The 26,892-nt window shown below is 50.1% G+C and overlaps 1 protein-coding gene across 2 annotated transcripts in view; it reads right to left on the reverse strand.

Annotated features, from left to right (window-relative positions):
- Positions 1 to 7,227: 7,227 nt before the first annotated feature.
- Positions 7,228 to 26,892, reverse strand: part of CCDC93 (coiled-coil domain containing 93) — an 89,207-nt gene continuing 69,542 nt past the window's right edge. For both annotated transcript variants that reach the window (XM_046018476.1, XM_046018475.1), the window contains exons 19-24: positions 25,446 to 25,554; positions 21,796 to 21,878; positions 20,689 to 20,726; positions 19,234 to 19,318; positions 14,182 to 14,295; positions 7,228 to 9,686 (exon numbers count right to left, since the gene is read on the reverse strand). In XM_046018476.1, the coding sequence (XP_045874432.1) occupies positions 9,633 to 9,686; positions 14,182 to 14,295; positions 19,234 to 19,318; positions 20,689 to 20,726; positions 21,796 to 21,878; positions 25,446 to 25,554 (483 nt within the window). In that variant the 3' untranslated portion in view covers positions 7,228 to 9,632. The remainder of the gene's footprint in view (positions 9,687 to 14,181; positions 14,296 to 19,233; positions 19,319 to 20,688; positions 20,727 to 21,795; positions 21,879 to 25,445; positions 25,555 to 26,892) is intronic.

Below are 26,892 nucleotides of genomic sequence, written 5' to 3' on the forward strand. Positions count from 1 at the left end.
CTCTGTGGCTAGCAGTTGGGACACCACAGCAGTGCTCCCTACCCCAGTCTTCTTGGAGTCATATTTTGGAATTTTATTCTTTCATTGGAAGATACTTCATGGAACAGTCATAGGAAACATGTCAATGCATTTCACATAAAAATGTAAAGTCATCTGTTCCACCCCTTGTGAAGCATGTTTTCGTGTGATAATGAGGACTTTTAATTTATTGTTTCCATTTTTCCCTTGAATAGGAAGAATAGAACCATATTTCTGGTCTAACTTTGGAATCTGTGTAGGAACTGGCATCCTATTGATCTGTGTCTAAGGTTTCTAGCCAGTTTATAATTCCAATTCCTACTTATGTTTTCCTTATGCTAGTGTTTTCTGTTCTATTTGTCTTTTAACTATTATAGTCTGTCTATTTCCTACAAGCCACCTCAAATCCCCTGTGAACCAAGACAGGGAAGAAAGGAATGGGCACACTGTTGTGTTTGAAGGGCTAGAGCTCAAGCTTGGGGCTATGGGAGATTTTCCCCTATCGGCTGAAATACACGAGGTGGTGTTAGAGATCTTCTTCCCTGTCTGTCTCTTCATACTAATTACCAAGCACCCACCATGTGCTGCTATTGTACTGGGTTTTATATACAAATGCTCATTTAATCCTACTTCTATCCTACAAGGTAGGTATTGTCCTCATTGAACCCCGTCCCAAGAGGGTAAGTAGCCTGTCTGTGGTCACACGAGTACATGGTAGCACTGGTATCTGGACTCAAGCCTGCCTGTCTCCAAGGCTGGGAAAGGACGGGAACTCAACGGACGTCGGCCTGGACTCCATGTTTCAATGTTTGCCTGCATTTCACAGCATGAGCCCTACACCTGGTGTAGTGGGTCTGTTCGCATTGTTCTCATTGGATTCCAGGCACGATCCTTAGAGGAAGAGTCTAGGTTGAGTTGGCCAGGCGGCATTTGTGGAATTTTTTGGCTTACTCATTCTACTGGGTAGAATGCTTGATGATTGTGCTCATTTGGCCTGGGCTTTGACTTAATTGTGGATCATGATGGAAGCATCCCAGGCAGAAAGAATTATGTATGTGGAGCCCTTCTGAAAAGGAGGTTGCTTGCTTGCTGACTTGGTGGCAACTTCTATTGGACCTTTCAGACTTGACCCTTTTCTTCAGTTAAGAAGACTTTCCCTGGCTACCATTATTATTACAAAATGTTCAATTTCTTTTAAAAAAAAAAGATTTAATTTATTTACTTGACAGAGAGACACAGCAAACAGCAAGAGAGGGAACACAAGCAGGGGGAGCACGAGAGGGAGAAGCAGGCTCCCCGTAGAGCAGGGAGTCTGATGCAGGGCTCGATCCCAGGACCCTGCGCTCATGACCCGAGCGAAAGGCAGCTGCTTAAGGCTGAGCCACCCAGCCGCCCCTACAAAATGCTTAATTTCTGAAACAGATCAGGTGATGACTATGTAAGGCTGCACTTGTAATTCCTTTTAATGAGAGCATCAGAGTAACCGTCTATTGACAAAGTATCTGACTTATAATGAACATTGCAGGGACTTCTTTAATAAGCATAATGTCTCTCCTCTGCCTCAAATCTCTTTGCTTGCAGCACCTAAGATGGGGGTGGGAGGATGGAATTAGTCTCTTCCTTGTGGGGATTCATTTGCTAAAGTATGTTCAGGTCAGAACCCAATTTCACAAAGTTCCAGGTCTGTAGGATGGATGGGGCTAACCTAATCACATTATTTTATAATGAGTCATGTACAATGCATAAAGCATGCTCCTTTTCTCCCCTTTAGCATGGCCTCCATGTTTCTTCCGGCATGTCGGACGGGAGTTTGGATTCGGACCACGATTGCTGCCCAGCAATCCCCATGTGGGTACCATTCCTAGAAGCCTGCTCTTCTGGCCCCTGACCTGGTCCCTCTACACTGACACTGGGCCATACAGAGAAGTGTCTGAGTCTGAGAGGTGTCCAGTTGTTGGCTGGGATCTCACCGATCCAGGCTGGGCTCTCCCGGGTCCAGCTTCAAGCAGTGGTTTGTTTGGGTCTCGGTGTGCAAGCCCGACCACCCAAGCACACTTCCAAACCTTTACTCCTAGCAAGTCCGCTGACAACCCACAGACCAACCAAAGCCTGGAGTCAAGGGATGGGGAAGAGCATTCCACCCACCAGGATGCCATGACAAAGGTGTCTGTTCTGGGGGAGTGGAGAGTGGCAACAAGAAATTCAGTGCTCCATATGTGAAAAAAGCAGAAAAAAGCAGAAAAATCAGAGTGTGGTTTAAAAAGGGTAAGCACAGTCTCTAAGGCTTTGGTTTCTGGTACACATGCACTTGGATTATCAGTCATTGTCTCTCTCTTTTTTAAGATTTTATTTATTATTTATTTGACAGACAGAGATCACAAGTAGGCAGAGAGGCAGGCAGAGAGAGAGGGGGAAGAGCAGAGAGCCTGATGCGGGGCTCGATCCCGGGACCCCGAGATCATGACCTGAGCCGAAGGCAGAGGCTTTAACCCACTGAGCCACCCAAGCACCCCTATCAGTCATCTCTTATCTGGGCTCCCTGCTGTTGCCCCTGCTTCCCTGGTTTGTGGTCAGCACAGCTGCCAAGGCATCTGTCTTGAAATCCCCAAATGCTGCAATGATTTCCTGCACAGTGCCATCCACATTCCTCAAAACTCACCTGCTGGGCTTGCTTCTACTTCAAGGACTTACCTCAGTAGCCCCCTCTGCCTGGCATCTCCCCCATATAGGTAACACTCGCCGATGGTTCATTCCCTCACTAAACGTGTGTTTGTTCATTTATATTTCCTTGATGCTAAGAACACAGATATCCTAAAGAGACAAACAATGGAGAAACTTTTTTCTAGGCTGGATTTGATCACAATTATTTATTCAAACTTCTGAAACAAAACAGCACACAAGTCTAGAAAATGCACAACACATTTTCTTATCTGAATTAACTTGAGAGCATGTAAACATTATCTTTAAAAAATACAAATATTAGGAGCGCCTGGGTGATTTAGTTGGTTAGGCATCTGCCTTTGGCTCAGGTCATGATCTCAGGGTCCTGGGATCGAGTCCCTGTTCAGTGGGGAGTCTGTTTCTCCCTCTCCCACTGCCCCTCTGTGCTCTCTCACTCTCTCTCTCTCTCAAATAAATAAATAAAATCTTAAAAAAATAAAAGGTATCAAAATCAAATTCATGCAGAGAAATTACCCATAGTTTTTAAATCACAGCCAACATCTGGTTTTCTACATGACAAAAATAAAAGCAAGTAAAAGAATGCACAGTTTATAGATTTCAAAGAAAATCAGGGTGGCTAAGAGTCAGGTCAAAGAGGCCGATAGGGACCGGAGACATTTTGTAAGGCGGATAGACTGGTGACATCCATGGCAAGGCTGGGCAGAACCAGGAGGCTGACACCGAGCAGGCCCCGAAAGGAGGCACACCACCTGCTATGTATCTCCAGTAGCCAGCAAATTAACTGGCGTAGTTTCTAGAATGAAAACCAAGGTAGCTCCCAGTAAAGAATGCAAAGGCATGGGGCGCCTGGGTGGCTCAGTGGGTTAAAGCCTCTGCCTTTGGCTCGGGTCATGATCCCAGGGTCCTGGATCGAGCCCCACATTGGGCTCTCTGCTCCATGGGGAGCCTGCTTCCTTCTCTCTCTCTGCTTGCCTCTCTGCCTAGTTGTGATTTCTCTCTGTCAAATAAATAAAATATTTAAAAAAAAAAAAAAAAGAATGCAAAGGCAGTCCCTAACTATTCAGTATAAAATTGCAAATCGCCACCAACCCAGACACTCCCGATCCTTCTCCCTTAATCAGCACGCTGAAGCAACAGGCGCTGTAGCTTACACGGTCTTACCTTGCTTGTGTCTTCCCCGCTGGAGTGTAGCGAAGGCAAGTTCTTCTGTCTGCTTTGTTCACAGCTGTATTCCCAGGGCCTGACCCACAACAGAAGCTCAAATATTGGTTGGTTGAATGAAGGAGCTGTCAGGGATTTATTTTTCTCATGGAACAAGAAATACGGGGGTGCGGGGCCCCTGGGTTGGTTCAAGAGGCTCGTCATGCCTTCAGGGAACCAGGCTCTCCCTGTCTTTTCTCTCTGCCCAAGCTCTGCATGTCGGGATGTCTCTTCTCATGGTCTCAGATGGTTACGGCTACTCCAGACACCTCATCCTTTCCCAACAACGTGTAAGAAGAGGAGCTCTCCTAACGCCTCTCGTGCTGATCACCAGCAGCAGCGTCTCTTTGGCTCGGGGGACAGCCTCCATCTTTTGCACCCCCAAAGCCAGAGGAGCAGGGGTGGGGCTGTGACTGTCATGAGAGAGGGGCAGATCAACAGTGGGGAAACTGCTTCACAGTCCACTGCCCCCTTCCCGTCCCTGCTTCCTCTCCCTATAGCTGCTCTGTCAGAAGAGGCGAGCCCCCTTTCCATTCCTTATTTCCCCCAAGACCCAAGAAAGGGAGAGGTTAATTATTTTTCCTAAGGAAAGCAGATTTACCAAACATGAATCTTCTACCATGTTTCTGACTGGTAGAAAATGAAATCAAGTTAAGATTTAAAAACTTTTATTTTTTGAATAGATAATACATGTACATGGTATAAAATTAAAAAGGTACAAAAGGTATACAGTGACAAGCAATTCCCACCCCTCTTCCCAGAGGCAAGCGAAGCCGTCAGGTTCCCGTGCGTCCTCCCGAGACAGTCTAGGCATGCGCCGGCAGACCTGTAGTCAGCTGTGCGTGTTTGCACCGCACACGTGTGGATGCCCATCACACACATTTTTCTCCGTCCCCCGCCCCTTTTCAAAAACAAACACTAGCATACCGGGAGCCTCTTGGACCCTACTTTACCACGTGCCTTAGGGATCATCCCACGGTAGTACATACAGAGTGACTCCGTTCTTCTAAATTTAAGAGCCCGTTGCACGGATTCACCATGATTTACTTAACCTTTGCCCTATGTTGGTGGTAGTTTCCGACTTTTTGCTACTACAAATAATGCTGCATGAAAATCCCTGTACGTGGGGAAGATTCCTGGAAGTAGCATTGCTGGCCCACGTCTGGGCACTGTTCAGAGATACTGTCTGACCACGGGTCTGCGCAGTTCGTACTGCGGCCAACCCCGCATCCCAGCGCCGCTCCCCACTTCCTGGATTCATGTGGCTGAGTCACGTCAACTAGTCAAGTGACCATTAGGTTCATGACATACTTTGAACCCAACAGACTCATGACCTAATAGTCCCTGACACCAGTGTGCTCCCTTTCTCTTTCCCCAAGAAAGAGAAAAAACCCACATGAAAGGTAACTGCTTTGAAAGGTCTGAGACCTCTGACACCTCTGTCGTTCCGACCTTAGAGGCTGGAGTCTGACAAAGACACTCTAGGAGACCTTCACAAGCTGCTGAGTGAAACTGTCCACCTGTATGCAAACGAAGCATCAATTAGATGCCAAGTTTCATTCTAAACTCTGCTAATACAGGGATACAAAGTCACAATTTAGAGAAGCTATTTTATTCCGCCAGGATTTCCCGGCCATTAGCCCGAGCAAGACTGTGGGGAGACTGCAAGGTTCCTGCTTTCTCCCACTCTAGGGGGTGGGCACGCAGCAGACTTCACAAAGGACTAAAAGATCAAACAGTAAGTAGCCTGTGCCACCAAGAGAGACAGCAGGGGAAAGTGCAGAATGTGACTGGGGCTGCAGGCCGCCACTGAATGGGTCTATAGCAGATCAGCCTGTCCTGGAAAGCCACTGCCCATGACCTTGGACGGATAGCAGTCCAGGCAGAGGCAGCAGCAAGGACAACAGCCAGAGGCAGGTATGAGCTTGGCACGTCTGAGGAACGAGTATAAGGCTGATGCGGAAAACCGGCAGTATTCCCCAAAATGTCACATGAGCCATAGGCCAGCTACTAGATCCCCTCAAAGCTTCTACACATTTATCGTGAGGAGAGTGGGGACCATGAGAACAGGATTTTTTTCGTAGTATTTTTCATCCCGCCGCCATGTGCTGTTGAAAGAAACGCTCTGGACTTGGGGAAAAGCACTGAGAGAAGGTGTGTGGGGGGGTGGGGGCTCCGAGGACGCCTCCCATAAGGTGCCTCACCTGACCGTTGCTCGGCCACACAGATGGCCGCCAGGTACCTCACCTTGCTGGGGTTCTTTGCCGGACTGCTGTGTGGTAAGGGCTTGTACCCTGAAGCCGACATCAAACCCAAGGAAAGCATAAAGCGCTTCCTCAACGTTCTTTCCCCAAGCTTCTCAAAGCAAGCTTCAAGCCAACTCCGCCTCTCAGGCTCAGGCAAAGTACCTGTTACAGTTTATTGCTTGAATGGCTGCTTCCCTCTACACTGATCATCAGTCACGTGCAGAGAGGGCATGACCAGGCCACGCCCGGGGCACAGGAATCAAGGCGGCCTGCTTTACAGGCCACCGCTTACGGTCCAAACCTCTGCTAGCAGGCCTGCTCTGGTCACTACAGACGTGATCAGGGCCAGCGACAGTCAGCCTGAGGTCATGGGGATGGCGCTTGGTGAGGTAGTAGAGGGCTGCCTGGGGCCATCCCTGTCCTCTGCTCCTGGTTTCAGAAAGTCCCAAGAGCTACGCTGTTTGTCAAGGAGTGCTTCCTCAGCCTGAGAAAGGCCTGCTATCTGTCCGAGCCCCTCGGCCTTCTGGTCCTGCTTTGGCAGATACTGGCAGGCCCTATCTACCCACAGAATATCGGCAACAGACCAGAACCCAGTGAGAACCGTACATTCGAGACTCTAATAAGAACTTAGGCCTGGAATTTGCTCTGTTCAAAAAGGAAACAGACCCTGACATGTCACTTTGGCAGTATTCTCAAACATTTGACACCTCCCTCTAGTGCAATGAGCTGACCCCAGGGACCCATGAGACTGAACCCAGGCAGAGGACAATAAGGAACATGTCTCAATGTCTCCCCATATACCTCGTGGTCCTCTGGTTTGCACTGCTCAGCAGCTCTGACTTCGGTTTATACCAAGGCAGCCCATGTACTCCACGAGACATCTGTGTGTCAGGGAGGGCGGCACCCCACCTGAGGCTGGTGGAGAATGCCAGGGTACCCGGACAGCAAGCTTATTTATGGCTCTGACTGAACAGGGGCAATGGAATGCTTCCCGGGGAAGCCTCATTCCTCCAGAAGCACACATTTCATAAAAGTAACTTAAGCATGTTTCCTGCTGCCTTTTTTTTTTTTTAAAAAAAAAAAAAAAAAAAGCTCCAGAAAAGTCTGTGGGCTTAGCCCAATACCCAGTCATACTCTGGGCTCACAAGATGTCCCAGGAGGAACTCTCCTGAGGGGCCAAATGAAGAGGGCCCTAGGGCATCACACTGGCCTCTAAGGCCTGACTGTAAGGCATGCTTATGGTCCTAATTCCTCACAAAGACACCACCCACTCTGTGGGTCACCTGTAGCAAACACGGACTTCTCTCAACTGGCTCCTGCAGTCTAAGCAAGATGTGTCCAAGGAATGGGAACGAACTTGTCTGTATTAGGCCTTGTGGGTTAGAAGGGGAAAGGAGATCTAATAACTCCCTATAGCAAAACCAAATCAAAATGAAATTCTTTGGAAACACAGCCCAATAAATGTCCCTAAATGGCTATTAATTAGTGGCTTTGGATTAGTCATGCCATACTTGCCCTGATAGCAGAGGTGGCCTACCGAACCCCAGAATATAACCCACTCCTCCTCCCTACCACCTCTGGACACACAGACAATTTCATAACGGCTCAAAACATGGCTAGGGAGTGGGTCCGTGAGCTTCTCAACACAAAAACACAGATGTTTGCCCAAACCTGAAATAATCGGCAAACAGCTGCCCCCTCCCCAGCCCTCAGAGGCCCACCTGTTTTCTGGCTGTCGCTGGCTTCAACTTCATGGGGCCCTTTCAAAAATCAAGCCGTAGCTGTCAGCAGCCCCGTGGGAGCCACTGAGGGGAGACGCAGAGGGCCCAGGAAGGGCACATTCAGCACCCGGGAGCACCACCTCGGGCCCCGCTGCTTCCACAGCTCTGGGGGCCGGACAGGCCTTGCTGCCCAACCACAGAAACCAGCGCCTGCTGCGAATCCAGCAAGGGATTTTTAAAGGTCTGTGCCCATCAGATTTGCTTACTGCACATCTCAGAGAACTAAGAATGGACGTGCTGTTCCTGTGACTGCACTGAACGCCCCAGCTGCCTCCCCGTGTAAGCTTCTACGTGTCACGTTCGAGCCCGCTGACGAGCACGTGTGCAAGCACGCAGTATGAAATGCCCACCTCGTGCCAGGGTTCACTGGACGTGGCTGGGCTGCCGGATCCCTGACAGCCACGGAAGGAGGGGCTCCCCATCTGGTCCTGACTGCTCATTTCTGGAAGACAGAGTCTACTGCTCTGCCTGCCTTCAAGCCCCCACCTCCCCTGGTCCTGAAGGCTGGTCCCAGCTGGCCTTTCCTGCAGAGACAGGCCCCTCCACTCCTTGTCCAACAAGCATGCTTATACTCTCCCTGCACCCTTTCAAGTTTCTAATTATACGATAATTATCTAATTATCGTATTTATCCAAAGTGGCCTTCCCACCTATCTCTGCCTGTTAAAATGCAACTCCCCATTCTGCTCTAGTCCCAGTCCTACCTCCCCCACAAAGTCTCCTGGATCTCTGCACACCTCACTGTTCTTCCTCCTCTGACGCCCTCTGCTTTCTGCTCACGACATTTATCACGCAATGCCCAGAGCCCAGTGGATGGTGTGTGAGTCTCATCTCTGTGCTTGGCCCAGGACCTGTCCAGACATGGAGCTCCTGGCATGTGTGCCTAATGAAGAGGGGGGCACCATGTCTGGCTGGGACTCATGTGAGAAACAGTGTGTTTAAGGTGTCCTTCTTGTTTACGGGGTCCTCAATATGAGGCCCCTGTTTTCAATTTTTGGTGAAATAAACTCGAGTCATGTGTAAGAATTCAGCCACTGAGGTTTCATTCTTGAGGCTACACCATTAAGACTGCTGGCTGGCACCTCGAGGAGCCAGGAACAAAAGGCACCGAGGGTAAGCAAAGGGCCCACATGACCATACTCACGTGGGCTGGTCATTCAGCTAAAAGCCTTTGCTTACTAAAACCAAAAAAAAACCAAAAAAACAACAAAAAAAAACCCCTCAGGTGACTGAGCTGAGCTCTGGGTCAAGTGGGCTGTTTCTGCTCCCTGGGCCACTTGCTGGCTGCCCGAGGCGCAGGGCCGGGGTCTTATACTTGTCTCCCTCAGTGCCCACTTCTCAACGGCTGCTCAATTAACATCTGCTGAACAAGTGAATTCCTTTTTATTCAGAGTCCGCACGGATACAGGTACCTTCACATGTGCAATGTTACTGGAGAAATTCAAGCTGACCCCACACAGAACAGATACTGCCCGCATTTCTTCATAGGATGACGGGTGTTCTCCAAGCCACTGTGTCTGCACCATCTGATTCCGTCAACAACAGAGAGATGAAATGGAAGCAAATGGGAGAAAGAAAATATCCTGGTGATGAGATCATGGCTCCTGCATCTCTCTACTGTAGTGTTCAGAACTATCTTCACCATCTTGCAGTTGATAAATGGCGTTAAAAAAAAATCGACGACATACGGTGATGTCTGGGAATCTTCAGGAGGCCTTGGCTCTCATCTTGGACAGTAGCACCTCATTCTTGCGGCCCTCCTGGAGAGGAAACAGAGAATGCGTCCATTAGCTTTCCCTAGTCCCCGGAGCCAAAGCGACGGGCCGACTAGACCGGGCCCCGGGCACGCTGCCACCAGCACTGCAGAGCGGCCGGGACGGCTTCACCTGGCCTCTGGCGCCAAAATGACGGTAACAACAACTGGCGTCTGGACTGTCAGACCGAGAGCGGGGTGAGGATGAGGCACTGTCCTTCCAAAAGACTTCATGGAGCCCCTGTAGCCCTCAAGGGGCCAGAAGCAGCCAGCAGACACGTAAGCGCCAATCCTGGACCACTGTGGTAAGGAAGGAAGGAAGGTACTCGGAGCCCGCAGCTGAAGGAGTGATGAAAGGCAGACCTAGTTCACACAGCAAGCAGAGCACATGGCCAAGTTCTCACCCTGACAACAGCGAAGACTGGGTACATCCTTAGCTTTAAGAAAACAAACTCACAAGACTGGGAGAGAGACATGCACTGAGGGACCCTCCTCTTTTACAAATGAGCTGTATGAGATCCATGACTGCGTGTACTGAGGGAGGTCACTGGTCCCAGGCCCTGCGTGTGGAACCTGACGTCACCTCTGCATCACTCTGTATCTGCCTCTTCAAACATGTCCCAGAGCTGCTCACTATGCATGCTCCTTCCTTCTTGTTCCCACTGGCCTTGACAGCTCAGGATACCTCCATCTGCTGGCAATCCCTGTCCCCTCCTTCCTTGGGCCCCGTCACCAGGAGCTGGCTCTAAACTGAGACGTGAACGTGGTAGCAGGAAGGGCCTGGAGAGGCAAGCTGGAGGGGCCCGGCCTGAGAGTGAGGCCAGGCGTCCAGAAGCCATGCCCCTGGAGAGGCCCTTACTGTGGAAGAAATTCTTCCACCCTTGAGCCCTCTGCATCCGAGACCCCCAAAGTCAACATTTCCATCTCCCTGGACCTAGCTAGGTGCTCCCAGGTCTCTGCAGGCCCTTGGTTCTTTCTGGCAGTATCATGGCTCATGGCTGCAGGGATCCTGTTTTTACTAAGTGCCAGTTCACGTGCAGGTACTTAGCCTTCTCCTCAGGGCTGGGCTCCGGGCCGGGGGTAAGGCTGAATTACTGTCAGAAGCAAGGCACTCTGACACTTTCTGACCGCAGGTTCTTGGAGGGGGAGGCAGTTCACTGGTCCTGGGGCACGGGAAGAGAAAGACCTTTAGTAACATTTGTTATACTAGAGAAGAAAGTTTTCCTCTTTAAAAGGAGTTATTGAAAATAAAATAAAATAAGATAAAATGAGTTGCTGAGATTTGCTTGGGGAGAAAAGCTTTAGCCAAAAGCCAAGTGCTGGTGTGGGGTAAAGATGGAAGGAGAACAGGCAGAGTCATACTATTATGACTCTCTCTACTTCTGTATATTTTTTGAAAATTTCCGTAATAAAAAAGATAAAACAACAAAGCCATGAATAAATACATTCAGCTGTCACCCACTTTCACTTCAAATGAGGCAAAACAACTCAGCAGGGTCTGCTGCATGTAGCGTCCTCAGCAGGGGCCAGGCTATGCACAAGACGCCGACATGATGCCGGAACATCTCAGGACAGGCGTCCTCCCATCACTTGCTGTGTGTGAGCACTGATCAAGCCTCATGCAATCTACTCATGCAATCTACTGGAGGCCTTTGGGGAAGCTACAGAATGATACTGTCCATCTGTTCAAAGCAAATGCAGAAAGGGTCCTTCAGGCATTTCCTTCCAGAAAAGAAGGGAAAAAACCTCCTCGCCTCTGTTTCTCTCCTACCGAAGACCGCATGCGGCCCACCACGTGCCGGACATGGAATGTTAGCCCCCTCGAAACTCTGTACTCAAAGTCAGCTTCATGAAAATGCACGGCCTGCATTCGTCAGTGCGAGGCTCGAATTTTAAGCTCACTTTGGTGACCTTAAGAGAGACTGTGGTTTAGAGACATGGTAATTAATGTGACAGAGCAGCTGAAGGGATTTCAGAGTATGTGTTGTTCCGGGGCAGACTTGCTGTCAGCAAACCTGGCTGCGACGAGCAAGCCCACGGAGACTCAGACATCACTGGATGTCTGTAACCCGTGTCCCGACGCCAGAGGAGGCTGGGGCTCAGGATGAGAGGGGCGCCATCGCGGCTCAGTGAGCATGCAGGACACAAACCCACTGAAGGGCACAACGGAGGTGGCCAGGGCCGGGCTCTGGATGCTGCGGCTGTGCTCTGCGTGCGGCTGCTGGCACGAGCACCAGAGACTGGGAAATGGTGGGCACGGAGAACCCCGCAGAGAAGCCCAGGCAGGCAGGGGAGAGGCAAGGACAGAGAGCAGAACAGAGAGGGTTCTGGAAGAAGAGCCTGGGACGAAGGTCTGCTCCTTCAGACGGATCTTCCACCACACAGGGATCTTACCAGGTAACTGCCCTGTTGTGAAAGAGCAGCACCGCTCGGGCTGAAGGAGCGGGGTCGAAACCAGGGAGCCACAAGCCTCCGCTGCCACTTCTTCCTTGAGCTGCGGCAGCCACAAGAGGGGCCATGCCACCTCAAAGGAGCGGGTGGAAGAAGCTCAAGATTTCAGAACTCTGACACGCAGTTGCTAATTTTAAATCTTTGCCAAGTAAAATGTTAAAAAAGAAAAAAGGAGTAAATACTATCACTTTCATGTCAAAAACCAAGAAAATAGGCTGGTTTTTTGCTTTTTAAATGAGTCCCTTAAATGAAATCTATTTAGTTGTCTGTCTTTTTCTCGACTTGTTCTGGATGGAGGAAAACAGCACAGGGAGGCACACGGTCTGGGGGTCTCAGCGGCTTGGAGGGACCCCCCTGTGTTCCCTGGCGCGAGAGGCTCTGCGCCCAGGGAGACAGGAACACAGAAAGCCCGATGCTTACCGTCCCTGAAGGAACCGCTGCCTTTGGAGGTCATCTCAGACCTGAGAGCGCGGAGTACGAGAATGAGCTTGTCCATTTTGCTTTTATGTGCTTTGATTTGGACAGCTTATACTTACCCTCCTCAACTTATCTGTTTTCTGTTTCTGTTGTCAAAAGGGCAGTGCTGGCTTGCCCAAGCAACATTTCATTCCTCCCTGCTGGGCCTTTTCTCTTTCTGAATTATTTGCATTTAAGGGGAAAAAAAGTTCTGCTGGGGAGCAGTGAGTCCTGTTTGATCCCTCGGCTCACTCACTAGCCCCTCCAAAACTTCAGCTCCAGCCCCCGCTAAGCACTCGAGGCTCCCAGACCCCGAGCACTTCACCCAGTCACTCTCCCAGATGCCCAGCCTTAGGTCTCCCGCTGCGCCCATGGCTAAGTCCGCACCCAAGAGAGACCTTCCCTGACCGCACCATCTGTTAGTGCCCCTACCCCCAGCCAAAACTGAAGTTAGTTATTTGTTACTACTTGTTTACTAGGATTTGTGTTTTCTAGCTTGTTATCTGTCTCTCCAACCACAACATTAAGCTCCTTGACACAGGGCGCAGGTCTGTTTAACAACCTGATATATCCCCAGAGGCATGGAGGGAGCTGGAAGAACATTTATGGAAAGTGAAAGATTTTGAAATGTCTGTGGGTTGTGGCCCCCAAAATTTAAATTTAAAAAAAAGGGAAGGAGAGGTAGAAAAGGAAAAATTGGGAAGAAGAAACAAATTTTTAAAAATATATAGAAATAAAATTTTTGGCATGAAAAGATCAGACTTTTTATTGTGCAGACCCAGCACCAGGACACACACAAGCCCCACCTCCAGCTCCTCTGTGTGCAGCAATCTCTACACTCCCTGAACTCACACAGATTTGAGTTAGAAACGGGGAAGGAATTCCTGGAAATGAAGTTCCTGACACCCCAGTAAGTGACGAAATGAAGTCTCCTTTCTGGAAAATCTCATAAGAAAAGGGCAAACGCTTTTCTTTCTGAGCCCATGGAGAATGGTCCATTCCCAAATGCAGGGAGAGAAGACAGACAAAATTCAGCTGAGTGTTGGCCATCACAGGAGGCAGACAGAGTGCTAGACGCCTGCATCCTTCACCTGACCCAGCAGAACCCACCGACGAGCAAACAGGTGTGAGGGGATTTAGCCACTGCCCAAATGCACAGCTGGTAAGCGCTAAAGGCAGGGTTCGAACCCAAGCCTGCCAAGCTCAAAGTTCACTCTTCCCACAGGCTTCTCAAGGTCCCTCTCCCACCTCGGATGGGATGAAGGAAAATTCCAGATCTGAATGTGTAATGAATGCTGTTTCCAGGTGGCCTTTGATGCTATTTTCTTATGGGTTTAATATGCTTACTAAATGTTAGGGGAATGAAAATGAAGACGTGATGTCTCTCAGAACGTTCGAGACTTGAGAACGGGCCAGCAAACCACACAGTCCTGAACTAGCTAAATGGGGTACTTCACTGTGGGATCACACAGCTGTGGCCCATCCCCAGACCCGTGGGGAACCAGGCAACTGCTCTGGTTTTTAAAGGCTCGTCTTGAGACACACATAACACCCCCCCGCACAGCCTTCTGAGGCTGGCCCCATCTCCGCCTTACCTCCTTGAACTCCTTCACAGTCTTAAAGTACAGCCTCTGCTTTTCTAACAGTTCCAAGTACTGGTCGTTCAACTGGTCTCTTCGCATCTTGTTCTCTTGCTTCTTCTTTTCCATCTGTGGAAACAGTTTGGCAAATGGGGAGGAACGGGCACCTTGTGACCAAGGCTGCTGGCAACACTCAGAAGGCGACTGTTACCAATGTTTTGATGGACTTCCTTCCAGTATTTCTCTTTCTGCACACCACTTCTGAGACTGACCTATTTATTTGGGTGAAATTACACAGAGGCTTCTCTCATTTCTTCAGCAATTCTATTACTGGGCACTAAGTGTCCCATTTGCATGTGTGTGTGTGTGTGTGTGTGTGTGTGTGTGTGTGTGTCTACAATTTCACAATCAACGGCCTGGTGCTTCTTAACCAGGGGCTATTCTGGCCCCTGAAGGGCATGAGGTAGTGTCTGGGGATGGGTTAGGTAGTCACAGCTGAGAGAAGAGGGTCCGCTAGGAGCCAGGGATGCTGCTAAACCTTCTACAATGTGCAGCCCTGCCCTCACACGACAAGGTGTCATCTGGTCCAAAATGTTAACTGTGCTGAGGCTGAGGAACTCCTATGTAAATAACTGAGTCTGCTTTCATGCATTATTTCCATACATTTTCATAGTATTTCCATGCTATTATACACTTTCTACAATCAAAACTTAGAAAACTCAAGGCGCCTGGGTGGCTCAGTGGGTTAAAGCTTCTGCCTTCATCTCTGGTCATGATCCCAGGGTCCTGGGATTGAGCCCTGCATCGGGCTCTCCGCTCAGCGGGGAGCCTGCTTCTCTTCCTCTCTCTCTGCCTACTTGTGATCTCTGTCAAATAAATAAATAAAATCTTAAAAAAAAAAAAACCCAACCTAAAAAACTCTAAGAATATTCCCAATCACACTGATATTTTAGGGGCACCTGGCTGGCTCGGTCGGTAGATCACACTGATATTTTACCCATTTTTCTATTGGTGGAAAATTTAGGGTGTTTCCAGGACAGTGACCTCATAAATAACAGGATGCATTTGGATTAAAGAGACTTTCCTAAGGTACCTAACAGCTTAATCTTTGAACAAATATTGCGTGATCACCCTGAGGACTAAACGTGGTGGTGACGAGGTCACGTCACCGTTCCCATGGAGGGTGTGCACTAGAGGGGCTGATGCTAACCACGCGTCTCACACAGTGAGCTCCGCGTGCAAAGTCCTATTCAGGATCACCACTGTGAAGACAGTGACAGGGCTGGGGGACAGAGAGGTGGGTGGGTGCATGGCCTCTTCAGGCTGGAGGGTCAGGGAGGGCTCTCTGAGGAGATGACATTCGGGCAGAGTCGGAAGTGGTATGTGCATGATTTCCAGCAGCAAGCGAGAGCATCGCAGATGGCGAGGGCAGAAAGCTGTGGAGGCAGCTGGTGCCTCGCTCGCAGCTGGTGCTCACGAGTGCGTTGGACGGACTCACTGGCCTCTGACGCCTGAGCAGGGCTTCTGAGGTATGCATTGGAAGGGACTGCCCAGTAAATTCAGGTTAAAGCTTCACTGTCTGCACAGTATCCCAGGCATCCCCAGGCCCATCACCTGGTAAACTGCAACCCGGTGTCCCCAGAGCCTATCCCACCCACAGAGCCACTGATCTGCCTGGACCACTCCTGACCATGTGTCCAGCTTCTAAGTCACCTGGTGACCTGATCCTGAGCCCCCTGACCTCTTTCCACAGGTCTGCACATGGACACCGGTCACATGCCTGTGATCAGGTCTGGAGTCTGCTAACCGGCCTGCCTCTGGGGTCTCCCAGAGGCAGGCAGTCCCCTCTGGAGACGCTGGTCAGGGCCATCTTACACTCGGCTCTGGCTCAGCAGGCGGCCCTGGTCCCTTCCGGCGGACTTCCTGATGCTGCCCAGATGACTACGGTTCCTGTAACCCATGTCCCACAGCTGCTAGGAACGTTTTCTGCTGAGCGGGTAGGACCTTTCTGCTGGGTTGCTACCCCTTAAGTCGAAAAGCCTGGCAGTCGGATCCCAGACCTTTCTTGCCTGCTCTGTCCTCCAGCAGAAAATCTGGCCGCGAATGACTACATTTTAGTGATATAAATAGGGCACTTGAGTAAATTTAATTTGAATGTCCCCAGGACCCACTGCAGAAGGTCGTGCAGCAACCCTGAAATGGACTGAGCTTGAGGCCAGAGAGGCGCGGGTTCCAATCCTACTTCTGTCACTCACTGTGTATCCCTGGACAGGTTATTTCATCTTTCGGAATGACAGGTATCCCAGATGCAAAATAAAGATATCACCTAGATCACAGATCACAAGGTACAGATGACATTAACTGTGACGTGAACGACACATCACTCGGTTCACGGTAGCTATTCCACAAAGACTAGGCTTTGCCTTCACACTGACACCCAGAATGTGAGTGGTAACGATCGGTAACAAGCTGACTCTTAGGTCTGAGTTTTATTTTCACGCTGTCCTAGTAGCCCGTCCCCCAGGCACACTGTGCCCACTCCTTGCTCACCCCTACACCCTAGGTCAGGAGCCCCAGATTCTTCTGCTGAGCACCTGCTCCCAGGATTCACCTCCTCAGGATGAGGTGCAAATCCCTTCCAGCGGGGCACCTGGGCGGCTCAGTCATTAAGCGTCTGCCTTTGGCTTGGGTCATGATCCCAGGGAATGGGGATCGAGCCCTGCATTGGGCTCCCTGCTCTGCAGGAAGCCCGCTTCTCCCTCTCCCTCTGCTTGCCACCCCCCCTGCTTGTGATCTTTCTCTCCCTCTGTCAAATAAATAAAATCTTTAAAAAAATAAAATGCCTTTCACTACGTGACTCTCTCTTCACTCTCTTCACCCCTTCATATACCATACACTGTTGCATGTACACACTGCTGGTCTATGGTCCACTCTGTGTACATCCCACAGCCACCGATTCTGGGGGTATGTGTGCTCCGTGAGGACACAGATTCCCTGCCACATACACTCTGAGCAGGAGCCACTGTGGCATCCATACAGGGAGTGCTACGGTTTTTTAAACAAATACATCAGAAGACATGCATTCAAACGCATGCTGTTCGGCAAAGACAGCCTTCCTGCATTTGAAGTGCCAGACGGTATTCAAACCTGACTGGGAACCCTCTTTGAGAACTGCCTTTGCAGTCAACTGAACGAATTCACTCACTCAGCAAACAGTTCCTGCAAGCCCACCATGGGTCAGGTGCCGGGCTCGCCACTGGTGATGCACACATGAAGAAGACAGCCCTCTCTGCCCGCGGGCATGCCCCCCCAGCTCGTACCCCCCCCACCTAGCTGGGGAGGCAGATGCACAGAGCAGCCTCTTCCACTGGTCAGCACCGAGGTACCAACAGCACAGAGCCTGGGGGAGAATGGAGACGATGAACGGATCACATCCGCTTCCTTCCCCAGGAAGGCATCTCCTGGTAAACAGGAAGGGGAAGCCAGGGGAAAGAAACAAATCCCAAATCAATTGCCAGTGTTCTTTACTACGGACAAGAGCAGCTCTGCAGGCTGCCAGGTGGCTCAGTGGGTTGAGCCGCTGCCTCTTGATTTCAGCTCACGTTATGATCTCAGGGTTGTGAGATGGAGCCCAATATTAGGCTCTGTGCTGGGGGTGGAACCTGCTTAAGATTCTCTCTCCCTCTCCCTGACCCCAACCTGACCCCAACTCAGCAGCTCTCTTAAATTCTCAAAAAAAAAAAAAAAAAAAAAAAAAAAAAAAAAAAAAAAAAAAGCGCCGCTCCCTGAGGAGGAGCATGATGGCAGGGTGGAAAGGTCTGCCACGCTGTGATCTTGTTAAAGGCTTGTGGTCGGCCGGGCTCTCTGTGCTCCTCCTCGGTTACACCCTACCTAGCTCATCAAGAAGGGACCATCCTGACTTGGGCTTGCGTACCCGTGCAAGGCAGGCCACGTGCTGCCTCACGACTGCTTTCATTTTTGGGGCCGAATGGTTTTGTCACTAGTGGTAATTTTTTTCCTCCACTGACATCATTTTATTGAAGTCGTTAAAGGGGAGATTAGTTTTTTTCTACAAGGGAAGGGATATAAAGAGCTTCTGCCCTTAGTTCATCTCTTGTGAGATGAGATTATAGGCAGCGTGAAGGTTTGCCATCTGTGCGTGGGTTTTTACGACAAGTACCACAGACACTCTTCCCTTTGTGTCTGAAGTCTGGCGTCACTCCCAATATCACTCAGTCCAAGCTCGAGACAGCAGGTGCCCTGAGTCCCCAGAAGGTCACACTGCCATGCCTGAGGACCATTCCAGTGTGATCTATGTTTTTAAAGGGATCAAAAGTAAGAGATTTGGGAGTATTAGTGACTACTCGTCTGGTTATAACAGCAGAAAATTGTGGCTACGTCTGATTACCAGACAGTCATCAAATTCTTACTGCTGTCAAAACGGCCCAAGTGTAGAGCCGCAGAGTGATTAAAAACTCCATGCTGGCCCCAGACTGAGTGATTCTCTGTAACGCTATCTCTGGAACTCTCACAATGCTTACTGATTCCTCTCTTCTCTTCTGAGGCATAACATCCTCTCACTTCAGAATTCAGTTCGGTAATTTTTTGCATTTTCTATAGAGGATTCCTGAAAACTAAAATGCTCTCAGGATCCTAAGGAATGAATCTCTAACGGCAGAATTAAAGGAACCAAAGATCCAGTGAGGAAGAGACTGTGGGCAAGAGAGGAAGACGCTGGTGAAAGTTGGTTTCCTCACCTATACAATGGGGGGTAACACTACTCACTTGGAACCTTCTAGGAGGACTAGCACCAGGCTTGGCCCATAGTGGGTGTTCAATCCATGGGGCTACTGTTAAGAGCTGCCTTTAAATCATCAGCCTGTGGAGCTGGCACTGCCCTCTGCAGGGTCGGAGGCATGCTGGGCACGCACGCTGCGGACGCTGAAGGTGGGTCTTCAGGACTGGGAGCACGTTCTCAAGACAAGCAGAAGAGGGCTGCTCATCCCAAGACCTTTTCTGAAACCAGTTTGAGATCCCAGCTGCACTACAGAAAACGAGCCCTCTCACCTTCATTCTGCTCTGCTTAATTCCTTCTACGATCTGTTCCATCTGACGTAAAAACTGGTCCCGGGCAGTAGGGGAGGCCATGGCTCTGAAAGGAACAATCAGCAGAGTGAGGAACAGAATGCAGGACACCGAGGAAGGGGGAGGCATCAAGGAGTCTGCCCCATGCCCAGATGACACCTTTGTGAGGTGTGGTGGACCCCGGGGGGCCCCGGGTCCGAGGCAGTTAGGAATTCTAACCTCCGAGGAAGGCACGACAATTAGCCTCATCATTAATCTTCTTTCCTCACTTTCTCTACAAATTGCTTAAGTAATATGTATTTATGTAAAGTAAAACAATGTTATTAAAATCAACAAAAACATTTCTTACTTTGATGATGACATACAGTGCCTAAGAAAGGATTTCCATTTAGTTTTTAGAAATCTGAGGATTTGGATGTACTGCTCCAGACTGGTACACCTCTTTTGAGATTTTCCTAAATACACGGTCAAGAAACCTGGTCCTGTTTCTAAAGGCAGCAGCTAAATGAGTGGATTTCCTGGTGTCCTGAAACTTCCCCTTCACTTCCTGTTCTGTGCTGGGAATGGCACCACAAGGATCCAAGCCCACAGACACAGGGACTGAGAATTCTTCCACAGGACGGCTGACAGAGCGGAGCTCATCATGGCACCATCGAACACTGCAGTGTCAGGAAATAATGACGCAGTCACCATTTTTAGAAATGTCACAGGGCTGTAAGTCACTAACTGAATCTGAATCTTATCAGGGAGCTGTGATTTTTAGTTAGAAATGAGGCGTAAGATCTAGAGTTCAGATCTTAGTCACCGGTCACCTGCCAGGGGCTAAGAGAGGATTGTGCTGGAAGCAAAAGGAGCCTGCTGTATAAACAGCAAACCCTGGGTTGCTGGACGGTGAGCAGGTCACTGGGCATGCTTGGGGGCTGGTATGACTTGGGTGTAGGTGGGCCTTGCCATATAGTTGTTGGGGAAAAAGAATTCCTATCTGAATAAAGTTGTTTAGAAGATGCATAGTGACCTAAAAGCACAATCTATCATTAGATTTAAAAATCTTTTAAAAAATGAGATTATTTCATTATCTAGATTGTGAAGCATCTCTACGTGCTCAAGAACTAATAGTATTGATCAAATCTTAGACAAAAAATAAATAAATAAATAAACAGAGATTACAGTAGGAGGCACAAATTACTTAGAAGTTACTTTTTCCCCCAAGATACTCCTTGGTGTTTCTCAAACTCCCTCTAACATCATGGTATTTTTGCAAGAACCCTGAAACCGTGTAAAGCAAGACACACGTGCACTTCGCAGTAGGGGTGAGAGCGTAAAAACCGCCTGTCTAGCCCCGTCTCGCCCCTTGCACTTGCTACCGCAGGGGGGTGAGCAGAATGCACCGTGCAGGGTACGCCCGGGTTCTGATGGAAGGAGGGCTCCAGTACTTACTGTGAGAAGTTCTCATGAATTGAGTTCAGCAGGCTGATCTGAGGAGGAAAGGAAAAGAAAAAGGAAAACCTATAAGCAAAAGGAGTTAAGACTCTGCCATGTGCCCGTCACTGTGGAAGACCCTGGATATAGAGAAAAACAGAACTCAATTCCCCTTCTCAAGAAGTGTCCTCTAGGAAGACAGAGATTGATCTCGTTTGCTTGACAATAGCCCAGAAAGGGGACACTACTTACACAGGCCTCCACTGGGGGCCACGTGAAAGATGCACCTGTGATATGGTTCTTATTGTGGGGTAATCCGTGTGGGTTGGTCCGGTGATGAAATGGAAACAGATTCTGCCGACCTGGAGGTGAGGGGTCAGCAGGACTAGTGTGTGCCTGGCGTCACCAGACGTGAGGACCTTCACCGACATTTCCCATTCTGTCTCCGTCACAATCATACAAAGCGGGTGCAATGCCTTCTTTGCAGAAAAACCCCTGAACTCGCCAACTGGAGAGCTCATGCACTCGCCACTGCGCCGTGCTGCTCCTGTGAAGACATTACTCCTTTTCTTCTTCCTCCAAGTACAGCTGCACACGCTGCCGCCTGCTCCAGTCATCCGCCGCCGGGAGGGAGGGAGCCCTGAGTCATGAGTGGATTTACGCCGAGCATCGGAGTGATGTGGAGGGCGGCGTCAGCGTCCGGGGCGGCCTCTTCACTCTTGGCGAACGGTGATGACGAAATAGCTGGTTTCCCCGCATCAACTCAAATAAGCCCACCATCCCCATTTTATTTTGCTGCTTCCTCCCTTCCTTTAAAACCCAAACTAACTTTTGCCAAGCCGGGCCCCCTCCGTGTGAGCCTCCTGTGTTTGTTTCTAGGTGTCATTCTCCTAGGGCGCCACCAAACTGCGCTCCACGAGTTTCACATGGGCCCAGGTGCGCGTGCCGTGTTAGCTCTGAGGTGACCCTTCCGCTCTAACTTTGTGACCCAGCACGGGGCGCACAGCACGCTCTCCTTCCACTTATGCTGACGGCCTCCCACTCAGTTCGTCTGACCTTCCAGGGGTCAATAGCCGTGGTCTCTGCTCATCTGATTAAGTATTTTCTTTTCATACAGGTTCTTACCTCTTTTTCCAAATACACCTTTTTATCATCCAGGGTATTATACAAAGTGAAGAACTGCTTGGTTTCTTTGTGCACTGCTGAAACTGTAAATGCAAAGAAATTGACACACGAATAAGAAAATGGATCAGAACACTCCCAAGCACCCCCTGCCCCAAGAAGCCCACCCACAGGAGCCCGGTGTGCTCAGGTGTCCGTGTGGAAGCCCCAGTGCACACCAGCCTGTGCAGAGCTGCCGTGGGCTGGCGGGAGCCGGCCTCTTGTGACTGGCCCAACTGGGACGAGGGGCTAGAGGAACGTGGCAGCACCTGGGACAGGCGGGTTTCTCAGGTAAGGTGTCCTGCGTCGGGCAGCGGGAAGGGGCAAGGATGAGGAAACCCAGGCCGCCTCCTCCTGTCATGTGGCTTCCCTCCCTTCCCACATCGCTCACAAGCAGGACCCACAACATGCTGCTCTTTTTGTAATCCCTATGCTTAGCAGGGGCCTATACAGCAGGGACCCCCAAAATATCTACAGGATGAATGACATGCCTAACCCAGGGCAGCATATACCTGGTAAGTGTGAATATTCTTCCCATTTCTGTGCATATGACTACGGGGTGGGGGGGAGGAGGTCTTATTTACCAGGCTCCCAGCACCCTTTTCTATAACATTACTCCGCACCTCTGTCCACCTCTTGTTCCTCACTCTTCTATAGAATGACTTAGGAGGAAAGCACCAAATTCCAGGACTGGGACTGGGCCGTATTCACCAGAGGACGAGGTCAATGGGAGGAAGGGTTCCGGCCCCAGCTCATCCTCCTGCTTTGTGACTGGGTGCTTGGGTGGCCCCCACATGGCTCTGAGCCCATGTGCCTTCCTCATTGCTCTGAGTTCTCTTAGCACAGAGTGGAAGATAAAATCCCATGACCTGGAATGACAATCAGGCTTTGGGCCTAAGCTGAGCCCTCCGACGTAGCTGGAACCAAAGATGCCGACATCTAACGGTGATCAGGCACTGGCCAGATGACAGTGGGGTCTGTCTCCCCAGGGGTTCTTGCTCCTTGAACACAGGTTCCCTCTGGCGCAGCACAAGTCGGGGGAGGAGAGAGAGGCACAGCAAGCCGTGGGCACTGGCGGCCTCCTTGGGTGACTGCCACTAACACTTAACCCTGAATCTTTAAGCCAACTGGCCAACTTTTAATTTTATTACCCAGTGATAGCTGTGTCCTCCCACAGCGGGGCAGCGCAAAGACGGGTGGGGACAGGCGATGCTGTTGCTATCGTACATGTTTGGTAACAGAAATAAATAACCTGATACAAGTGTTCTGAGGCAACAGTTAAAAACGTTCCCAATATCAAAATGTCTAATTTGTAACAAAATCGCTACATGAACTACTCAGCATAAAATACGATTCTTGCTCAGAACTTCACAACAGTGGATTTCAAGCCTGGCCGAAACATGGGAACAGTCTGGGGAGTTTTAAAATCTCATGACCAATGAAATGCGATTTTCTGGAGCCAGGGTCAGGTGATTACAATACGTAGCCAAGGTTGAAAATCATTGCCATTAACAAACCAATCAACCTTTAGTTTTGTTGCTCAGGAACGTGCCTGTCACTCTTCCTCTATCCAGATCAAGGACTGGGTGGGGGCTGTAGATATTTGACAATAATAATAATGAAAATGATATAGATATTTTGGTGAAATATCTTGAAAATTTCTTTGGTGTAAAAATGTTCTATCAAAAGGACTTGAACATGTGTCAAATTTTACTCTGAAATACACAGATGCAAGGTATTGTTGATTATTATTACTGTTAAAAGCTGGAAAGTAGGGGCACCTGGGTAGCTCAGTGGTTAAGCCTCTGCCTTCGGCTCGGGTCATGGTCTCAGGGTTTTGGGATCAAGCCCCGCATCGGGCTCTCTGCTCAGCAGGGAGCCTGTTTCCCCTCTCTCTCTGCCTGCCTCTCTGCCTACTTATGATCTCTGTCAAATAAATAAAATCTTAAAAAAAAAAAAAGCTGGAAAGTAGGCAGGGATACAGAATTACGGGGAAAGATTGTACTTAAGGCAGAAACTATTTTCTGCTGAGAAGCCGCCACTGTTGATACCTGGCCCAGACCACCTGAACCAAGCTCAAGGGCCGTATACAACATCAGGATGGGGGCAGGCATGAAGGGAAGCATGACTCCAACCTGAGTAAGGACACTGCTCTGGCCTGAACCAGGAAGGATGTTCGAGAGGCCAAGAGCCCAGGGCAAAACCTGAGGGGGATTCTAGAAGAAGAGATGGAGTCTGCCAAGTGAGAATTGCAGGACAGTGGCATTCTGGACTTGGGAAGCAGCTCACAGGCCAAAAGGCAGATGTCCTCACGAGATGGGTGAGACACTGAGGGAGAGCCAGGGAAGCTGGCCTGACTGATGCAGGATGCTGATCGGTATCATGAGGACCTGAAGATCCTCCAGTGATTATGGAGAGCTACTCAATGTTAACGTTTTTAAAGCAAGAGTATAAAGTGATCAAATTTCTGTTTGGGAAAGACTTCTCAGACAAGAGTGCAGACTCTGGGCAGTGATGAGAAGGTGGCTACAGCAACAGTCCAGAAGAAACGGACTTGACCATTACTTGGAGACAGAACCAGAAAAGCAGCGAGAGCCAGAGAAGACTAAGGGGCTGGGGGTGCTAGACAATGATCCCCATGACCAGGAAAAACAGGGTAGGGAGGCTGAATTCAGTTTTGTATATGCTGGGTCTGACAGAGTTGGGAAGGGGTCCCAGGCTCAGGTAACGAGAGGAGTCAAGGTCTAAGCTGCGTGTCAAAGTGCATGGTGTGTGTGGGGGGTGGTGTGTGGACTGGGGAAGCCAGAACGTGGGCTCCGAGAAGGAAAGGCGGGCTCCAGGTAGACTGCTCAGACTGGGGAGGTTCTGGAGGTAAGAAGGAGAAATGTTTTCTTCAGGAGACCCACAGGGCTCCGGAAGACTGGTCAGCAGAGAGAGAGGGCACATGACAGGGGGTGAGGGACTCAGACCAGCTAACGGTCATTGAGCTGAGCCCTGACGCAATTAAGAACAGTGACAAGAGTGGCAGTGACAACTGTGAGGGTCACTGTGAACCTGACAGGACCAGCTCACTGATTCCAGCTGAGGGAGACCCAGTCCTGGGTTACTGGGTGAACACAGTGCCGTCAAAGTCAGGACCACATGGGCAAGAAGGTTCACCTAGAAGAACAGTGACCGAGGACTGAGCCAGAGGCCTGTATCATGGAATGCTCATGTCCTGGGTAAGGCTAGAAAGCAGACGGGAAGCTCAGTGGCCAAATGGCTGATCAGGAAGAGGGTGGGTTCAAAACATCATGCTAGGAGCTCAGTGAGCTCTATCTGGCCACAGAGAGGGCGGCAGAGTGCCCCAGGGCTGCTCCTGGGATTAAGAGTCACTTAGCAGTGGGCTCTGCGGAATGAGGGCCCAGGGTGCCTGATGATGGCAGGTGGTGGTTCTGACTGACTGCCACGATGCACGCCCTAGCCTGCGCACATGGGACAGAACCCTTGCCCCCCGTGCCTCCCAGGCTCAGTGTGGAGTGATGCACACCCTAGCCCACTCATGTGGGACAGAACCCTTGCCCCCCATGCCTTCCAGGCCCAGTGTGGAGCATGACTGTGTTCGCTGCACCTACTCTGACGGTAGAGTTCAATGAATCTCTTCTGATACTGTATTAACTCAGCTCGGCTGGGGACTTCGTCAATCTTGCGTTGCAAAATCGCTATTTCTCGATTTCTTCGAGCCTAAATGCAAAAGGAAGGGGGAGACAATGCTATTTGGAAAAGGTTTTACATGTTCTTTGGGGAGCCAAAATATTGCCCCACCTCCTTCTGAGCATAACCGCACACCCCACCCCAAAATCTGCTCTTGGCTTGAGGACCCCATCTCAGACGGCCCCTCCTCCCACTTTGCAACACAGGGAGAAGGCGTGTGCGTGTGGCTATGAACTAGAACCAGAGAAGGCAGCAAACAAATGGTGAGAGATGGAAGAGTCCGAGTGGGAAGGGCTTCTGTGGACAACCCTCAGCCATCCCTCCAGGCCCCAGAGGACTCGAGCAGCTGACTCCGCCATCAGCAGGTGGGGAGCAGGAATGAAAAGGCAGGCCTCCCAGGTGACGAAGAATGGACACCATCCTGCTACCTCCATAGAAATTCCAAATTCCTTAGCCTACTGAAACGCTTGAACAACTTACTCCTACACTGTGTTCTTCCTACTTCTTCCCTACCATGGACTGGGGGGTACAGCAGGCAAACTGGCCACTGACAGCACCTGGGGAGGCAGAGCGGCGTGGCTGGGCTCTCACACCATCCCCTTTCTTCTGTGCCACCTCATCTCCCCTGCCGGCCGCCCTACTCACAACAGCACGTGGGGGTCTCTGAGTACCGGGGAAATGCAAGCATCACGGAGAGAAAAGCACCAAACCCAGAGCAGGGTCTCTGTGGCTCTGGTCAGAGGGGAAAATGTGCTTGTTCTGTTGGCCAAGGCTCCCCGTCCCTGGGGGCTCAGGTTCTGACTCCTGCGTTGCGTTTGTTTCAGGAATCTTACTGCTTTTACTGCATCTGTAGCCTTTCCTTTTCTACTGGCTCCTTCTCACCAGCATTTAGATAGGCTAACGTCCCTCACCCCTCAAAAGCCTTTCTGTTTGGTTGAGTGCCCAACTTTTAAGAGCTGGGAACAGATCTCAGTAACACTCCTACACACACACACACACACACACACACACACACACACACACCCTTGAACCCTGTTCTTTTTTTAATGCTTTTTCTCAGTGAGTAATACAAGTAACCACCTGAGTCAGAAACTCAAGCACCAGCTTCTCAATCTCTCTTGTGCCAGTTCATGTCTGCCAGGGTCCACGGCCCCCACTCTGGCTCAGGCCCTCAGGAGGCTTATGGTTTTACTGTAGCTTCCCTCTAGGGAGTCTGAAGCTGCCCAAGATAGGCAATTTGCATAACAACTCCCTTGTACTTGCATGGATAGGGATATATCTTGGTTCTCAAATAGCCAGCCAGCTCCCGGAAGATGGGCCATCCCTTTTCTATTCCTGGGGCCCAACACAGCACTGAATATACATACA

Source organism: Meles meles, chromosome 9 (assembly GCF_922984935.1).
Source record: "Meles meles chromosome 9, mMelMel3.1 paternal haplotype, whole genome shotgun sequence".
In the NCBI taxonomy this organism is placed as follows: domain Eukaryota; kingdom Metazoa; phylum Chordata; class Mammalia; order Carnivora; family Mustelidae; genus Meles; species Meles meles.